At 41.3% G+C, this 18,475-nt stretch overlaps 1 protein-coding gene across 10 annotated transcripts in view; it reads left to right on the top strand.

Moving 5' to 3' along the window:
* Positions 1-11,330, top strand: part of spag9a (sperm associated antigen 9a) — a 32,440-nt gene extending 21,110 nt beyond the window's left edge. For 7 of the 10 annotated variants that reach the window (XM_025906934.1, XM_025906931.1, XM_025906932.1 and 4 more), the window contains 16 exons: positions 1,842-2,003; positions 2,141-2,270; positions 2,538-2,627; positions 2,729-2,845; positions 2,955-3,141; positions 3,221-3,436; positions 3,520-3,739; positions 4,044-4,160; positions 4,411-4,491; positions 4,607-4,674; positions 4,858-5,009; positions 5,161-5,332; positions 5,601-5,714; positions 7,147-7,329; positions 7,726-7,863; positions 9,166-11,330. In XM_025906934.1, coding sequence (XP_025762719.1) covers positions 1,842-2,003; positions 2,141-2,270; positions 2,538-2,627; positions 2,729-2,845; positions 2,955-3,141; positions 3,221-3,436; positions 3,520-3,739; positions 4,044-4,160; positions 4,411-4,491; positions 4,607-4,674; positions 4,858-5,009; positions 5,161-5,332; positions 5,601-5,714; positions 7,147-7,329; positions 7,726-7,863; positions 9,166-9,284 — 2,266 coding nt within the window. In that variant the 3' untranslated portion in view covers positions 9,285-11,330. The remainder of the gene's footprint in view (positions 1-1,841; positions 2,004-2,140; positions 2,271-2,537; positions 2,628-2,728; positions 2,846-2,954; positions 3,142-3,220; positions 3,437-3,519; positions 3,740-4,043; positions 4,161-4,410; positions 4,492-4,606; positions 4,675-4,857; positions 5,010-5,160; positions 5,333-5,600; positions 5,715-7,146; positions 7,330-7,725; positions 7,864-9,165) is intronic. The other 3 variants (XM_013276176.3, XM_019357971.2, XM_025906930.1) reach the window with 1 other exon arrangement.
* Positions 11,331-18,475: the final 7,145 nt, after the last annotated feature.

The following is an 18,475-nucleotide window of genomic DNA, read 5'->3' as shown; positions in this document are numbered from 1 at the left end:
TTTTCTTATCTTTTCCGGGATGTGCCATTGAATTGGCAGCATTAGGTAAAGATGATTTGACAGACCTTCTCCCCACTAAACCTCTCTCTTGCCCTACCCCCGTTTAACACAGAAGTGCTCCTCCATTCTGAAAGGATCCAACTTTGATGTGTCTTTATCCATAATCTTTGCTCTCGGTGCAGTGCATCAGTTGTTGTTATCACAAACTGCTCAGACGTTACTCTCCTTTTGCCCCCGGGCTTTCCTGTCTCCTGCCTGCTGTGTGCCTTTTGATGTTTTCCTTACTCTGTCTGCTCATAGCGAGCAAAGGGAAACTACATGTACGAGTATATGTACATGTTGTGTTGCTTTTGTCTACCACGTCAGACTGCACATGCAAGTCAGTAGACTTCTATTATTAAGGAATTTTAATATCTAAATTTTGCCTTAGCAAGCTCACCTCTGTAGCAGTTTCTGCAAAGGCATTTGGAGAAAATGACTTGTGTTTTCTGAGTTTTTAATTTTAACATATTCTCAAAAATCAGAAAGAAAAAATAAAAACACGATATCTTTCTGCAGTAATAAAACAGGCTTTAAGTTTGTATCAAACTTTGTCTTATATATTGTAAAAATTCACACTCACTGGTAACTTTATTAGGTATAACCTACTAGTATTGATTCGGACCTCTTTTTGCCTTTAGATTCAACAAGATTGTATCAATGCTTCAGCAGCCTGAAGCATTGATACAAGGCAGGATGGCTTTGTGGTTTCATGGTGTTTATGCCAAATTTTGACCCTACCATCTAAATATAGCAGCACAGCTCGAGACTCTTCAGACCAGGCAACTTTTTTCCAGTATTTCATTGTCCAATTTTGTTGAGCCTTTCCTGTTTTTCACTGACAGAAGTGGATCTTGATGTGGTTTCTGCTGCTGCTGTTGTTGCCTATCTGCTTCAAGGTTCAACATGTTGTGCATTCACAGATACTCTTCTGCATACCTTGGTTATAATGAGTTGTTATTTGAGTTCACCATAGAAATGGTTGTTGGGAAAATTTCAGTAGATCAGCAGTTTCTCAAATACTCAGACCAACTTGTCTGACACCAACAACCACAACAGCCACATTCACAGTCACTTGAATTACTTTCTTCCGCATTCTCCAAAAGTTGAATCTGTTCATCTGGACGTAGCGTTTTGTGGGAGAATGCAAATTCTCATGACCATTGATCAACAATCACTGACCAATTGTGATCAATTTGCAATTTGCATAATTATGATTAAGGAACTGACCTCCCAGCCCATTGTTCCTTCATTGGGCTGGTTTCAGTCATTATGCAAATGTACTGTTTATAAGATTGGGGAAACCTGCAGTCAGCTGAGACTGAAGAAGTCACTTGGATGAGTGACGAAACGTTTCTCCCACAAAACGCTACGTCCAGATGAACAGATTCAACTTCTGGAGATTTACTTTCCTGGATGACTGAGCATGCATCAAGATGTTTCTTCCGCATTCTGATGCTCACTGAAGTTCAGCGGGTCATCTTGACCGCATATATATGCCTAAATGCCCAGACATGCTGCGATGTGATTGGCTGATTAGATGGTTTTGTTTACAAGCAGTTGAACAGGCATGCCTAATAAAGTAGCTGGTGAGTGTGTATTAGTAGAAGTTTTATTTAGATATAACAGGGGAGTGCTTAGCTCTACTATGACTCCCAGCATGCTTTATGTCACTGTACAGTAAATGTTGGTGGTAGTTCCTTGATTGTCTGGTTTGTTGGTGACACCCCTGCCTTGCTCTTTCCCTGCACTCCTGTCGGCTCTGTTTCCCTCTTGGCTTTCTGTGACTTCGCCACGTGCAGCTTCAGCAGACTGTTTAGCTCCTCCTCCAGTGCCCCCGCCGTAAAGTTTGAATCCCAGTCCAATACAAAGTACAGCACCCCGGGCAACACGGTGAAGAGGAGCAGCACTTTCTCTCAGTTCCCCACGGAGAAGTCCAAGACATTTGACTTCCTCAATGAAGAGTAAGTAATGAGGACGTGTGACTTTGAGTTCTGTGGATTTTACCAAGTTGGAAATGAAAATGGCCTTTATTAATGCACCTCTCTATAAAATGTATTATCAGCTGATGGCTTTGTGTGTCTCGCGCTTCTCCCTTTAGTAAGGAACAGTGCAGTTCTCCATCACGTAAAGAGCAGAAGAGAAGCCAGTACAGACAGGTCAAGGCTCACGTGCAGAAGGAGGACGGACGAGTCACTGCTCATGGCTGGAGCCTGCCCAGCAAATACAAGGTGGGAAATGAAAAAATTGCTTTGCATTAGGTCAGAGATGCGATCAGCACTTTTTATTTTGCCATGTTAGCTTTAGAAGAAGAAATCATTTATTTTAAATGGCCAGCATATGCTGTGCAGCATAATAAGGCGCGTCCTTTGTTTGTCTGTTCCAGTCCTGTGTTCATGTTCACCTGAGAAAATGTCACTTTAAAAGTAGTGGTTTTAAATGTCTTAAAAATACACTTTATTTACAATATTTAAATTTTGACTGTTCTGCCATCACAGGTAGCAAATGGTGGACAAGTGGAAAACAAAATGAACTTACCTGTGCCGGTTTACTTGAGACCTCTGGACCAGAAAGATGCTTCTATGAAGGTGCTTAAATGAATGACTAGACAACTCTTAGCATACATGCAGAATATTGTTGTTATATTTTTACATTTTGGTGTTTCTAACAAGCTCTTTCTGTCCCACAGCTGTGGTGCGCTGCCGGGGTCAACCTGTCCGGGGGTCGGGCATTTTCCTCAACAGAGCTTTCTAAGCAGACAAAGGGTTCTCAGAGCAGCTTGGATCAGTTGGAGCAGGAGAGTAAGGTGAGTAGTTTAAGGAAGGAAGACGCTCTTTGGAGGCAGTGGTGACTTCTGATAGTTCTTTATGTTTTATGCTTTGAGTCGATTCGCTAATGTGTTTTGTTGCTGTAAGGATCGGGAAAAAGGGGAGAAAGAGAAGGAGCTGATTGTCCAGGATGAGATGTCCAGTCGTGTGTGGGTGTGCACTAGCACCCACTCCTCCACCAAGGTTATGGTTCTGGATGCCACTCAGCCCTCTGACCTGCTCGACAGCTTCTACGCCTGCAACACTCACATTATCTGCATCGCCAGTGTGCCAGGTAGGTCGAGTGGTCACGCTTTGTGTTTGTTGGGGTAAAAAGAATTTTTCTTACTGGGTCATTTGTGGTGTTTTTTCAGGTGTGTTGGAAACTGATTATCCGTCGGGTGAGGCTGTACCCCAAGACCTGGAGTCCAGCCAAGGGGATGCGGCGTCACTGGCTGGCAGCGTGGCCAGTGTAGGCTCAGCAGGCAGCGATAGCGCCTCGGCAGCTGAGGGCACCACCGCCATCCCCCAGACAGCTAGTGCAGGTGTTGCTGACCAGCCGGCTGAGCACAGCGCCACCTCAGCCTCAGGTAGTTCTCTACTAAAAAAAATACATGTTTAGATAGAGTACAGTATGTGTGGTTTGACAGCTGTGCTGTGCTGTGATCCACAGCTTCCACTGTTGAGTTGTCCAGAGAGACCAGTCCAGCAGAAGATGGGGTTCCAACAGCCGAAGAGGCAACAGAAGCAACGGAGGCTAATGCTGGCGTGGGCGAAGAAGGAGAGGAAGATCAGGGGGCTGACCAAAACCAGCCCGGAATCTACACGGAGCACGTGTTCACCGACCCACTTGGGGTGGAACCCACTGACTCCTCTGTTGCTGAATCACAGAGGTGAGAGTGAATATTGGTAGATGCTTTAGTCAATTCTTAAGATTTTTAAGGCATATATGACAATTACAAATTTAAAATCTTTTGAAATCTTGACATGTATGAACCCTAGAAGAATTATGTCCAGGCATCAATTTAAACATCTTTAAAATAAATCAGCCTAAACTTGCTGTTGCAAAATAAAAGCATTGGTATTTTTAGCTTACAGAGGAAACCGTAAGAGCAGCTGTCGAGACTCTGCTGCACGTGTTTACTCTGTGTTTTCTTAATGAACGGTGTATTTAAAGCACTGTTTTCCATTATCCAGGGGATCCAGACAGGATGGGGTGACTTCTCTGGCAGAAGACTCGGACCCATCAGAAGTTGAGGTCCTGAGGATGAGCAGTGCACTTCCCACCATGTGGCTCGGTGCTCAGAACGGGTGGTAAGTGCGGCAGCACCCACTAGAGGGAGCTATTAGTTCAGGGGAAAAAAGGAGCAGAAAGCTTTGATGAGGTTGGAACTTCATGGAGCAAATTTTCTCTTGGTTATCATGCTGATTTTGGTCTTTATTTATTTATCATCAGCTGTGTTTTTTTCATATTATTTAATCATTTGGATACACTTTCATGTCTCAGTTTCTTTATTTAGTTGACAATCAAGAGTTTTCCTCTGCTCGACTTTCCTGTCTTTAGTCTGTACGTCCACTCGTCTGTGGCTCGATGGAGGAAATGTCTTCATGCCATCAAACTGAAAGACTCGATCCTCAGCATAGTGTGAGTAAAAAGTTGGTTGTGTTTTTATTTAAGGACTTGCACACATATAACATTTAAAAATTTAAAAATAGACCAAGAAACATATTTTTAAAAGTGTCTTCATAACCTGTTGCAGGCATGTTAAAGGGAGGGTCCTGGTAGCACTGGCTGATGGGACATTAGCAATTTTCCACAGAGGCATTGGTAAGTCTGTAACTTAGACTGCTTGCAGTCGGTCTCTGACAGCAAAAAGTCCAGTCCTATCACCAGCCAACCAGTGATTTTTGCTAGTCACAGGGTGGTTGCCGTCTTATTTTCACTCTAGTGTGACTGAGCCACGACTAATTTTATGCCACAAATTGCCAAAGTCTTCTTGTTTCTCCCAAGCAGACGGACAGTGGGATCTAACCAACTACCATCTGCTGGATCTGGGCCGGCCCCACCACTCTATCCGCTGTATGACCGTAGTCCACGATAAGGTTTGGTGCGGCTACAGAAATAAGATCTACGTCATCCAGCCAAAGGCCATGAGGATAGAGGTACAACTGTCATGAAAGTTAATAAGCCATATGTTGCGCAAGTTATTTTTCTGTTCCAGTCAACCTCAGCCAATTAAACCTTATTGTTGTCATGGGAACAACCCAATTTACTTCTGACATTACGCAATTGTAATCTATCACGCCTGAGCAGAAATCCTTTGACGCTCATCCTCGGAAGGAGAGTCAGGTACGGCAGCTGGCCTGGGTTGGAGACGGCATCTGGGTGTCCATCCGACTGGATTCAACTCTACGCTTGTTTCACGCCCACACCTACCAGCACCTCCAGGATGTGGACATCGAGCCCTACGTCAGCAAGATGCTGGGTATACAAACTGTTTGTTGCCTAGCAGTGAATCAGCTCTTTCATAATTCATCTCAACCGACTTCTGGTTTTATGCCTACTCATTTATAGGAAATAATCACTGGATAGAGTTGCTGTATGAACGCTATCTAAGGCAACATACATGTAGAATTCAGTGCTTACTTTCTGTACACACATGTAGTAGTGTGATATTTTGAACAGTTTAGGAGGTCGCAACATTTCTTCTTCAGATCTTGGATTGAGCCAAACATCTTCTGTGTGTGTTGCAGGTACGGGTAAATTGGGTTTCTCATTTGTGAGAATCACCGCTCTTGTCGTATCCTGCAACCGACTGTGGGTGGGTACAGGAAATGGCGTAATCATCTCCATCCCGCTCTCTGAAGGTACAACACAATCTCACTAACTGCCTGCTTTTGTTTCATAAAGCAATGCATCATCAAAATGTTCTTTTAGCAGTGTTTATTCACTGAAATCAGCTCATTAGGAAATAACAGATACTGTTAGCTTTTATACTCTATTTGCATTGCAGAACATTAGTTTCATCATTTTAAAGTGTCAAAGTATTTATGAGTTAAAGATTCTGTGGAAAAACTGAGATGTTGTGAGGTTAAACAGTTTATTTTTGAGTATTCCTGAGTACAAATATATTCATGTTTGGCATATGGTTGAATTGAAGCATGCTATTAGTTATGTAAATGCGCGGCGTGTTCTTAATATCAAATCCCTCACTGCTGCCTCCACCGTCTCCTTTTATTCTTCTTTCCTATTTCAACTCATCTCCCAGATGGCCATTCTGATGTGCCTCAGGGACCGTCATGGTGTAGCATCACCTTCTCTCTTAATATCCATAAATCCTCAGTCTCTTCTCGCTGTGTATTTGTGAACTAGATTTCTATTAAAGCATCTTCAGACAGTGCAATAATTGCTACATCCCAGATGCTGCTGTAAAAGACAGTGGCATTGCCATGGATACAAGTCTCACATACGTCACATAGTGCAGTTTGATGGGTTTATGCTTCAAAGCTGGGCTCTCAGTAGATATCGAGGAGTGCTGCTCTCTTTAAATATTAAAACATTTCCAAGGGTGTACCTGCGTTTCCTGTCACCATCTTCTTTCTTTTATATCAGTACCTGTCTGTAGGCTGTATAGTTCTCTGTGTTTTTATAATCAGGGTCTGTGCTTATGTCTATGCTCTAACCTCTAACTTTAGGTTTTACTTAGAGGTCAGAGAATAAAGCGTTCTTCCAGAATTTAGCACAGACAGGCTCCTCTGCGCTCGGACTCACTTGATCTATATACAGTTCGACTGCCTGTGTCACAGACTGGTTTCAGACCAGGCCATAACTGCTATTACTGGTTTCTGCAGATAACCCTAGCTTCTTTCTTTTTGCTCCCTGTATGTTCAGAACTGATTTTATGATTTTGATTATTACCTTTAAAGCACATCTGGGTCTGGCCCCATGCTACATAGCAGAAATATGAGCCCTTTGACCTTGGAATAAGGCTCAGGGACTTTTATTTAAATCCCTTCTTAAATATACTTCTGCCAACTTCCTTTCTGTGATATTTTATCTACATAGTTTTTCTGGTATTAATTGTTGTAACTGCTTTTATCTCTTGGTAGTTTGTTTTGCATTTTTGTTTTTTTGATTGGCGTTTTACCTGTTCCCTAACTTCACCTGTTTTTCTTTGACCTTGTTTGTTTTTTGGTTTTCATTTACCTTCTTAATTTCCTGCTTTCATTTATCCATGAAAGCACTTTTTTCAAAGAAGCACATAAAAGTAGGGCGATGACACTTTACTGTATTCTTCAGCTAACAGAACAACAGGAACAGTGCCAAATCGCCCCGGCAGTGCTGTACGGGTCTACGGTGATGACAGCTCTGTGACAGACTGTGCAATGCCAGGCAGCTTTGTGCCATACTGCTCCATGGCTCACGCCCAACTATGTTTTCACGGACACCGGGATGCTGTCAAGTTTTTCGTGACAGTGCCAGGTAAGAGACAAGCGCAGAAAATCTGTGGGAAAATATTAGTTAATGTTAGCCATTATCAAAGGAAAATAAGCAGCCATGTTTCCTGGGGAAATTTCTAATTTAGCAAAAGAGAAGATATAAATGATTCACAATTTTAGCTACAGTTAATCAGTTTGTTGATTGAAGACAAAAATGTGAAGTTTGCTATGATTGTAAAGAGAATATGAGTGTTTGTTGAACTAAAGAGCAGAGGGGGATCAGTGATTCTGAATTGTACGATCTAGTTTGTCATAGATTAAATAAACAAACCATTAAATGAGAACGTAATCAGTAGCTAAAGTAACAAGAAAATGAAAGAGTCCCTAAAACAGTATATTTTGTTCTCAGTTTCTTCCTACTTTAAATTAACTGTCACAGGTCAGGCGATGCCACCTCCAGGTAGTGCAGATTCAGGCTCTGATGACCCTGCATCTGAATCCTCTGACACAGCAACTTCTGAGACCAAAACCTACCTGGTCATGAGTGGAGGGGAAGGCTACATTGACTTCAGGATGGGTGGGTGTAACACACTCCATGTACAAGTGTGTATTTATACACAGCAGAGGTTTCTATTCTGAGAAGAAACAGCTGTTTACTAGACTTTTTGGAGTAAAAGGCTTGAATGTGTCCCTTCTGGTATGCTGTTTGCTTTAGGCCTTAATCACACAAGCTTAAAGACTGGTTGGCAAACCTCTGGCAACCTCAAGTCTCCAGGAAAAATGTATAACCTCTGTTAGGCAAGTGGTTGCTGGAGGTTGCAGGCTGTCGCCATGTGAAATTGATCGCAAAAAGGGTGCTGAATAATACGTTTCTTTATGATTGCGATGGTCGCTAGCAGATTGCAGCAGTTACTTAAAGTGCTAAAGCATTAAAACAAAAAGTTTTACATTTTGAAAAGACAAGTAAACAATGAATTGCACTAATCCAGACATGAGGAAAAAAATGGCATGAATAATAATTTTCCAATTTAGAGCGCGCCATAGTGGAACTCAACAATATTTCTGGAGTGATTTAGGAAAAAAGTGAATCAGAGATTCAACATGAGCATTGAGAGTAAAGCTGAGTCAAAATTTACCACAAGGTTCCTCAGAGAAGATTTAGCAAAAGTGGTCAAGAGTTCTGATTTAGGCAAAAAAAATCTGTTAAATAAGAATTTCTGTTTTCTCTTCATTAAGTTGGAGAAAATTGTCTGCCATCGAATATTTATACAGGGTGGGCCATTTATATGGATACACCATAATAAAATGGGAATGGTTGGTGATATTAAAGTCCTGTTTGTGGCACATTAGTATGTGTGAGGGGGCAAACTCCTCAAGATGGGTGGTGACCATGGTGGCCATTTAGAAGTCGGCCATCTTGGATACAACTTTTGTTTTTTCAATAGGAAGAGGGCCATGTGACACATCAAACTTATTGGTAATGTCACAAGAAAAACAATGGTGTGCTTGGTTTCAACTTAACTTTATTCTTTCATAAAGAAAGAATAAAGTTGCACTTTTTACAGTTTCACTACCACTTGATGAGTGGTTTGTGGACAACTCAGCTTTTTATATGGAAACTACTGGCAACCATGGTGCTCTTTTAGCAATCAAACCAATGACAATGAGGTTTTTGCTACAGCAGCATACAGCTCTTTGTAAACAATTTCACACTAGCAACTTCAACTAACCTCCAACAACCACTCAGCAACTGTTTCTTTCATCCAGCAACCCCCTTTACCCCTGGGTCTCTGAGCATTTTCTAGACCTGTACAAATGTGGCTTTTGCAATTGATTCCATAACTACATCCAGCAACCTTACTCATCATCTTCTCCACAGGTGATGAAGTAGGTGAGTTGGATGGTTTATCCGAATCAACAGCCAGCCTGCAGTCGGCGCCCGCCAAGAACGAGCGGAGCCACCTCATCGTCTGGCAGGTCACGACTTCTCACGATTGAAAAACTTCATAGACTCTTGTGTTTATGCCAGGGGTGCCCACCAACCCCTGCATGCCATTCTGGAACTTTTTAATTTGTTCTTAATACCTGAGTAGTTTACTACTTTGTAAAGAAATCAAAAAGAAAACAAACAAAGAAAAAAAAACAATTATTTTTAGTCCATGTTTTGTACATTTTATTGTTTATGAATCTGAAATAGGTAAAATGAAGTATATGTTAACTTTAAGAATACGTCCAGGGGTTCCCTTCTGCATGTTGAAGAAGCTGGTGCACACACAGGGGAAAGGCTACTTTTTAGCACAGCATATGGGATGAGCAGTTTGATCAGGTAATTGTCTGTTGCTTTGTATCTCAAACGTTAAAAAGGCTTTCGTTGTAAACATTAAAAAGGGACTTACCTGAAGTTGAAGTCATCTAAAAAAAGAGCAGGCGGTTTGAGTTAAACTGAAGCATATTTTAGAGTAATCAGACTCTATAGCACTACATGTGTTAACCAGCACCAACGTCTTTCCTGTGTTGAACATTTTAAGACCCGAGCATCAAAAACTTGCAAGTTATAAACGTATAAAAAAGTATTGAACTTCTTGTCACCGGCAATATCAGGCTGATTACTCGACTGTATTGTTTGTTTGGTATTAGAGACACAGCTTGCAGCAAGTGGTGCACATTAAACACTCTGTTGCATATTTAAATGTGCTTTTATGCAGGAAAAGCTGTAGGCTACAACACTGTTTGGGAGTTCGAATGTCCTACCAGTTGCCACAGGCTGATGTTTTGTTCTATGAATTATGTCTAAGCACTTTGGGTACTTCAAGGTTTCCTGTGGTTAGAAGAACTAGTTTACTGTAGGTTAGCAGTAGCCTGCATGAAGAAACCCCTCGTTCCGTAGGTGAGGAAAATCTGCCTGTGCCGCCAGCTCAGTGCTTCCTGTTTGCTTCAGCTCGTCCGGCACTTTAAATTGTTAGATGTTAGTCGCTTTGGAGGAAAACTGCTGTGTCCTGTTTGTATGAAGAGAACAAAATGTACAAATATTTTTTAGTAGGATGGTCCCAGTAACCAAAGGATGAACGAAGAAGTATCGCAAAACTATTTCATTTGTAACTCAAATATTTGGGAGTGCGTGCGTGCATATATTCAGGATTTAAGCTCCAATGATGCAAATTTAACTAACAGCAACATTTCTGTGTGGCACCTTGAATCGGACGCACTAAAGAGAGTCTCTCCTGATTGCTTCATCATTCCATGTTTCATTGTTACACACACAGATTTCAGGCCTATAAGGCACGTTTTCCTTATTTTTTTGTTGTTATTTTGGGCATTGTGTGAGTTTTGTATCCATTTGTGAGACACTTTGATTAAGAGACGAGTATTTTTGATGATTTGACTGTAACCTGACTGCAGGATGCCAACATTCAGAAGATGTTGTAATTTGTTTTTATATGTGAAGCCTTGGTCTTCAGTCCATTTCAAAACAGTAACTTTATATTGTGTTTTTGCCATTCCAGTATTTATTTCCTTTGCTATCGAGCCTATCTTGGTTCAGAATGTAACTTTCTACACGGGCAGAATATCATAGGCGGCTGTTGTGAACAGAATAGTCCAATGAGTTTACATGATTGTTAATAATGATTAAATAAAATGGATTAATGTCATTATGTTGGAAATTTTTCACAAACCATGAGATCAAAGTGTGCAGAGAAAAACTTTCATTCATGTACTAAGCTATGCATGTTTTTTTTAGAGAACACTGCTATGTTATCAGCTAAATCTCAGTTTATTGCCACCGTTTTGGGTGGGGTGGATGTCAGTGTATGTATGTGCGTGTTTTGTGTTTAGAGTACACATGTACACTTAGGAGTGTCTGCCAGTGTGTGTTTGATTTTCCAAGTGTGTGGTGTGTGTCTGCTTAGTGTATGTTCATCCTTTAAAACAAAACCCAGAGGCTGGTCCCATTTATTTCTCTGGGCGCCATAAATGGTGGTCAATGTTTGCTAAAACAGTATCATAGCCTTATTTTTAACAATCTATTAAACTCAGTTTCATGGATAAGGTGCTGGTATTGGTGTCTGTGTTTTTTTCCCCACTGGAAGACATGGTAAAGGCATAGACTGTTTATAAAAAAGCAACATGATATGACCTGTTGGTTACTGAGGTCCCACTGTAAAACCTCAAACTGAGTATTTTCACTGTTTCTGTGTTGAAACCAGATGTGTGAGGAGCACGTGTCTGACAGAGAAACCAAAGGACACTGTACACTCATGAGAGGAGTGATTTTCAATCACAAAGTCAGCCTGCCTTAAAGAAAACCCCATTTTTCAGTCTGATGGGAGCTTTGCGCTCATTGGCAACTCAATGTGTTTAATCAACCAATCACATTGCAGGAACACATTACAGGATGTTCTGACCTTTAAACTCAGCATTAGAATGAGAAAGAAAGGTGATTTAATTGATTTTGAACATAACATAGTTGTTGGTGGCAGACAGAAATGGTAACTGGCCTGTATTTGTATAGCGCTTTACACTACATTCAGTCATTCACACACTGGTGATGGCAAGCTACATTGTGCCCTGGGGCGCACTGACAGAGGCAAGGCTGCTGGACACTGGCACCACCGGGCCCTCTGACCACCACCAGTAGGCAACGGGTGAAGTGTCTTGCCCAAGGACACAACGACTGAGACTGTCGGAGCCGGGGCTCGAACCGGCAACCTTCTGATTACAAGACGAACTGCCAACTCTTGAGCCATGATCACCCCACAGTTATTTCAGAAACTGTTGATCTGCTTGGGTTTTGCCACACAACCATCCTTAGAGTTTATAGAGAATGTCCAAAATAGAGAAGATTTCTGGCGAGCTGTGGTTCTTTTGACCACAGAAAGATTTACATCTGTTGATGTCAGAGGAGAATGGCCAGAATGCTTCATATAGCAAGAGTAACTCAAATAACCACTCATTACAACCAATGTATGCAGAAGAGCATCTCTGAAAGGAAAAAAAGAGGAACCTGGAAGCAGATGGTCTACAGCAGCAGAAGACCAGACCAGGTGCCGCTTTTGTAACAAAGCAGGAAACTGAGGCTACAATTTACAGGGGATCATCAAAAATGGACACCTGGAGATGGAAAAAATGTTGCCTGGTCTGCTGAGTCTCGATTTCTGCTGCAACATTTAGATGGCAATTTCATAAATTAATCCATGCTTTCATGTGGTGTACAAAGGTACACCACATGAAAGCATGGATTAATTTGATCTTGTATCAGTGATTCAGGCTGCTGGCGTAATGGTGTGGGCAATATTTTCCTGTCCCCGTTTTTATCAACTGAGAATCTTAAATGTCACTACCTACCTGACCGTGTTAAAACACTTATGATTTCTGGATGCTTCCGGCTGGATAATGCGTAATCGCAAAGCATTATCCTGAACATAGCAATGAGTTTACTATTCAGTACAATAGTAAACCCTGCATGAAGAGCTTTCCAGTCTCAATCCAATGAAGAAACTTTGGGATGTGGTGGAACAGGAGATTTACATCACCCGTTCCATGATGCTATCATGTCAATATGAACCAGAATCACGGCAATGTTTCCTGCACCTAGTTGAAACTTTTCCACAGACAATTAAGGCAGTTCTGATAAAGTGAATGTACACTACAAAAAGAAGTTGATTTTGTATTTGGTAAGACTTGATATTAGTAATAAAGCTCATAAAAGTATGAGCAAAGTGACTTTTAGACTTGCTCCAACAGGCAGTTGGCAGTTGGTAAAAGAAAAACTGCTTGTGTGTTTAATGCACGTCTGAATTTGCTAATGCTCACGGGTAAAGTACCACACCCGCACAGTCCTGATGAATCAACAGAAATAAATCAGCCAATGAATGAATATTACCTTTAGGTGTTTTTGTGGTTTGGGCTGTTTTAGGGTTGGAAATTTTAATAAAAACAGTTTAACACTGTGATTTGAGACTTCAGATGTAAATCTTTCACCCTTGTTTTCCCCTTTCTGTCCTTTACTTAAATTCTTTTATGCTCACTGCAGGAACGAATAAGTAAAAGTCACCCCACGACTAAAGAAATGCATCACTGAGGTCAACATCTGTGTAGAATGAAAGATAATCAGGTTTATTCAGTTATATTTGACCTTTTAACACAATTAAAATGTACATCTTTGAAATCTATGACTTTTGCTGCCACCAGATGGTGCTGTATGTTTAATTCTAAAACAGACTGATGCATCAGCTCAGTTTAATGTCACTCGTACTGTCATTCAAAAACATGGCACCCTCTTTAAACGGCACCATGGTGCAGCTCCATGATTGTTATGATAAGATGATTTTTCTGCTCTGGGTGGACTTGTGCGTGCGTGCTAACCCATCCAGGTTAGGCACACAGATTAAATTAACCGACACACAGGTGTGACTACAAGTCTCTTTGCGTCCCTTCACTGACCTTTCCAAAAATGTACTTTGCGTCAGATGAGATTGCCTTTAGCACACACCACCTCAAAAAAAAGCTGAGGAAGACCATGCTCAAACCTTCCACCAGCCTTCCTGTGGTTCATGTAAATGTTGCATGTGATTTTATGGTGATACATACCAACTAGCATACTGAAAAACAAACAAACCGTGAGCTCAATTGTTCTCTTACCCGGCCAGTAGGGGGCCTTGGTGTTCACATCTCCTGTAAGATGCAGCATCACCACATAACAACTTCCATGAAATTACATCACAACATAAAGCCCACCTCCCACCTCCGTCTTTCCCATCCTCCCTCCCCTCTTCCACCCCCCTCCTCCTCTTAAGCCATGCGGGGGCTGACATCGAGGGCCGCGCGTTCATACAAAGAGGTTTCTGACGTCAGTGCGTTGCAGCCCAGACAGGGGATTCTGAGGATGTAACACGCCAGGCTGCTGCTGCTGCTGCATTACAGCTGAGATGCTGAAAAAAAAGGGACTGATCCCAACTTTGTGGTTAAAAAAAAGTCAAAATGCTGTGTACACAATTTCAGGATTGCAAAACAGACTCATGATTTAATATCCGAGTAATTTATTCATCAAAACATGAAACTACACAAAGCACTTTCATCATTGTTATCAACAATTGAAATGTTCAGACCGAGCATCGGTGCAGGAACAGCCTGCAGGTAAAAGCTTTGCTAAAAATGTGAGGCACTTAAGGGATTTCAATCCTGTTTGGGGATTTTCCTTCACTTAGCAGGGATGAAAGTGAGATGTCGGTTGTTGTGCTCTCTCGGCTCATTGTTTATGGTGTGGCTCGGGCAGAACACAGATTACAGTAAAGTGAACCCAGCGCCCCTCGGTATGCTAAAACAGGGACCGACTGATATGTAACATCTCCATCTGCCTGCTCTGCTTCATGAAAATCAATCCTTGAGTTGAGTCAAGGTTGAACCTTTTGAAGTGCTTTGTTTGCAGTTAGCTACAGGGATGAGTTACACTATACAGTGCAGATATCTGCAGGGATTCACACATGGAAAAGTACTCATCATTTCTTTATAATACCTACAAATTGTACATTGAATAATGAAACAACAGTAGCATTTTAATCATGATACTTTTGAATTAATTTTTTTGTTGTCAAGTCTGCAAAGGGGGGCTAAACAACTGAGCAGTAACGGCAGTGAACATATATGTCTGTAAGTGTTGATATTATGATTAAGTATGAATAATTGCTTCACGATTTCATGCTTTTATCTGCAGTCCTGCAGACCTGACCGAGAACTCATGAATATTATTAACAGCTCATGAATCATGATGACTGAAAAAAAGTCATTTATGTGTGGTGTCTGGCCATATTATTTAAAGGTCCTCTATTCTGAAGAAAATGAATTCTTTTCAAACAGCAATTAAAACCTTAGAGTGAAAACATTTCTCTAATCGAGTGCATCATCAGTTATGGTGGCTTGTCTTCCTGTTTAAATCAGAATACAAAACTCGCAATAATTAGATGAAAACTGAAAACAGTTATACTGGCAAGAGAAACAAAACAAGGATACATCATTTTCAGTCATAGGACAGTAAAACATGAAATAACCTCATAAAATTCATTACAAATACCATAAACACTCAAGGAAAACCTGCAGCCATCATCCCCCTATGTCTGCAAGGTCATTCAGCCTTCTGCTACACCAGCCAGCCTAAAAGCTCTGGCTTACTCGAAATGTCTCGCGTCTAACTGTGTAAATACCTCTTCCTTGTCCTGACTGAGAGGAACAAAAGAACTTCCTGTTTCCTGTCCAGGTTTCGTAGTTTTTGTCCCCCTTCATGGAATCAGTGCATGTGCTTCATTATAAGAAAAAGCCAATGCCACTGCTTTGAAATGCATTTTCTTTTGTTGTACCCTCACAACAGCTTTTATGAGTTGGTGTTCGTGTAATGGCTGCGGCATGTCAACGTGATGATGGAGCTGTGTGTCGGTTCATTTAGGACATATGTAAAAATTAGAGCCATTCTCTGCTAGTGTTGGTGGAGGAGGTTGGATGAAAACAAAGTCAGGAAATGAGAAGTCAAGAAAACAGAGGAGCCGAAAGGATGGGGAGGGCGTCAACAAAGAGAGGCGAGTGGAGAGGCTCGGCTGCATCTGCTACTACTAGTTTGTAAACAAGGAGGGAAGCGTGTGTCTCGTGCATGAGCATGCGCAGCATCCATCTTGAAACTATCTGTGAATACTATTTTTTATCATAAAACCAATTTCCGAGGGCATTCTAGTCTCCTAATTTATCACGAATCACTTCTGGTCTTTTTCAACAGATGAAAGAAATGCAAAAGCCTTCATTTGTTTTGTGTCACAGAATTTCTCTCAGTAACACCAACCTCATACACGTGCCTCGAACACATACTGCTACAGACCTGCAAGCTTGTTTTCTGAAATGCACTTTGTTTCTCTTTTTCTCTGAGCTTCGGGTTCACAGGCGACGCTCTGCTGCTTGTGCTGGGCATCACAAAGTCATATTACCATGCCATCAGGCAAAGCTTTTTAATCGAGGCGTCAAGCAATAAAAAACGTTAACATAAAGAGGGAGCATGACCTTGAATAAAACTCCTCAGAAATGACTGAAGAAAAAAGAAATCTAGTCTTAAAAGATTTAAAAGTTTTATGTATTGTATATTTTGTGGATGCCGCTAAGGTCGCGGGGCTCTAAACTATTCACCTGGCTGATGTGTTGTGGACATAAAGCACAGGAGCATAGTGTGCTCCTACGTCTGTGATTTAAAAGCCTCCTTTGGTTGCGGTGAGAATGCCCTTGGCCTCCCGTTGAAGTGTGCAGTATTTTTACTGTGATGGGCTAAGCATTTTCTAATCCAATACTGCACAGCATGACTGCTTTCTTAGAGTGTTCACGGCATGAAGGAGCCTGCAGGTGAGACTTCATCACAGCTGAAGCTGTTTAGCTTAAAAATAAAAGCAGACAGTCAATATGGTGGCTGTGGTGTGTGTTGCTGCATGAATGCCTATTTATAGCAAATGACTACAGCGCTTAGGGGACTGAACCGGGGTTGAAAGCTGGTGCAGGGCTTAGTGTGACACCAAAAATGAGGCAGAGGTTATATATGGGTGCAAAATAGGATCCTCGTCCCAGTTTTTCTTTTTTTTCTCCTCCTTCCATTTTATATTTAGAAAGTGTATTCAAGTGTGAAGTTTAGCTCTGTGAAATTCTTCCAGAATCTACCAAACCTTTCCTCTCATTCCTCCCTTCCTGAATATTCTGAACAGCTGGGATCAGACTATCCACTGATCATGCGCAAGAATGTCGTTGTAATTTGGGGTTTTTACTGATTTCTTTAAGCTTGTATTTTCCCAGAGTGGAAGGATTGTGTCGAATAAATTGTTAAAGTCTTTTAAAAACACAAGAATTTCCAGCCCAGTTCATGGCAGGCTTGAGCCTTGGTGGTTCCTGGGTTGTTCTTGAACATCCTAACTAATTTCTTCAAATCTGAGGGGGACAGTTTAGGTCTTCTTCCACACCTTGGAAAAGTTGTGCTACATGATAATATCTTGTACTTAAGTACAATTGTTTTTGATCTTGGGCTCTGCAGTTGTTAAGAAATGGGCCAAAGAGACCCTCCCAACTCGTGTAAATCTACAATTCTCCTTCTTAGATCTTGAGTTTCCCGGACTTCCCCATTGTACTGAGTATTGCTTAATCCAGGAAGTGCTGTCAAATAAATTCCCTTTTATGCTGGTCGAAACCAGTCATACCAGTCATGATCACTAACAAGATGTTAATACATCTTGGCTTTGTCAAGTTAAAAGACAATGTAAAATTTTCAACATCATTGTTTTTGTTAATTTATTAAGCATTAAACACCACTTATTAACAGACATATGGGAGTGTATCTCTGCATTTGAGTCTGTATGTATATTTTTTAAACCCTGCGTTGATTAGAGAAAATCAATGCCCATAAGAGTGGATGGTGGTGAAGTTAAGATGGATGAAAAGAAGAAAACTAGCAAAGAATAAGAATCGCCTATCCAATGTTTGTGGAAGGCAGTCACTGCACCGAAAGAGAACTTTAAATTATTGACCAACTTTGACAATGTTGAATCATGTGTTGTGTGTGCATGAATATATATATATATATATATATATGCTGCCTGTTTAATAATTAAACCTCTGCAGTGTGGGTGCAGATGCGTGTGCTTTTTAAAATGTGTTTGTGTGGGTCCGTGAGGGGCAGCACCAGCAAGCCTCCCTGCAGCCTGAGTGACATCACTGCCCAGCAGAGCATGACAGGCGCCAAAGCCACAAGCAAGCAGGGATATGTGGAGAATATTATTCACCCTCCTGTTCCTTTATTTATCCTCTCCACCCAGAGGGTCTAGTTACTCTTTCATAAGTGACGTAGACATACTGCTGTTATCACTTTCCATTGTTCACCCCATCCTTTTTACACTGTTTGGCTTTTGCATGCAGGCAGCGACTGGAAGAGTTTGTTATCATGAGTCACTCTTTTTTTTAGTTTTGAATTGTGTGATTCATGAGGCCAGTAGTGGGTTTCTCTCGAGACAGGCACTTAAGGCTTTAAGGCAATCTGTACGCTTTCTGACATCCACTTCTGTGCGTCAGCGTTTTGTCTCCTGTAATCATGCACGCATGTAAAAGAGACCAGAGAGACTGCAGCCAGTGAGAAAAGGTCTTAGCAGGTAAGGCTGCCTGCACCACGCTTTACAAATGTT

The sequence above is a fragment of the Oreochromis niloticus genome, linkage group LG4 (genome assembly GCF_001858045.2).
Source record: "Oreochromis niloticus isolate F11D_XX linkage group LG4, O_niloticus_UMD_NMBU, whole genome shotgun sequence".
Taxonomy (NCBI): Eukaryota; Metazoa; Chordata; class Actinopteri; order Cichliformes; family Cichlidae; genus Oreochromis; species Oreochromis niloticus.
Note: the sequence above shows the minus strand (reverse complement) of the source record. Positions and strands in the feature narration are given on the sequence as shown.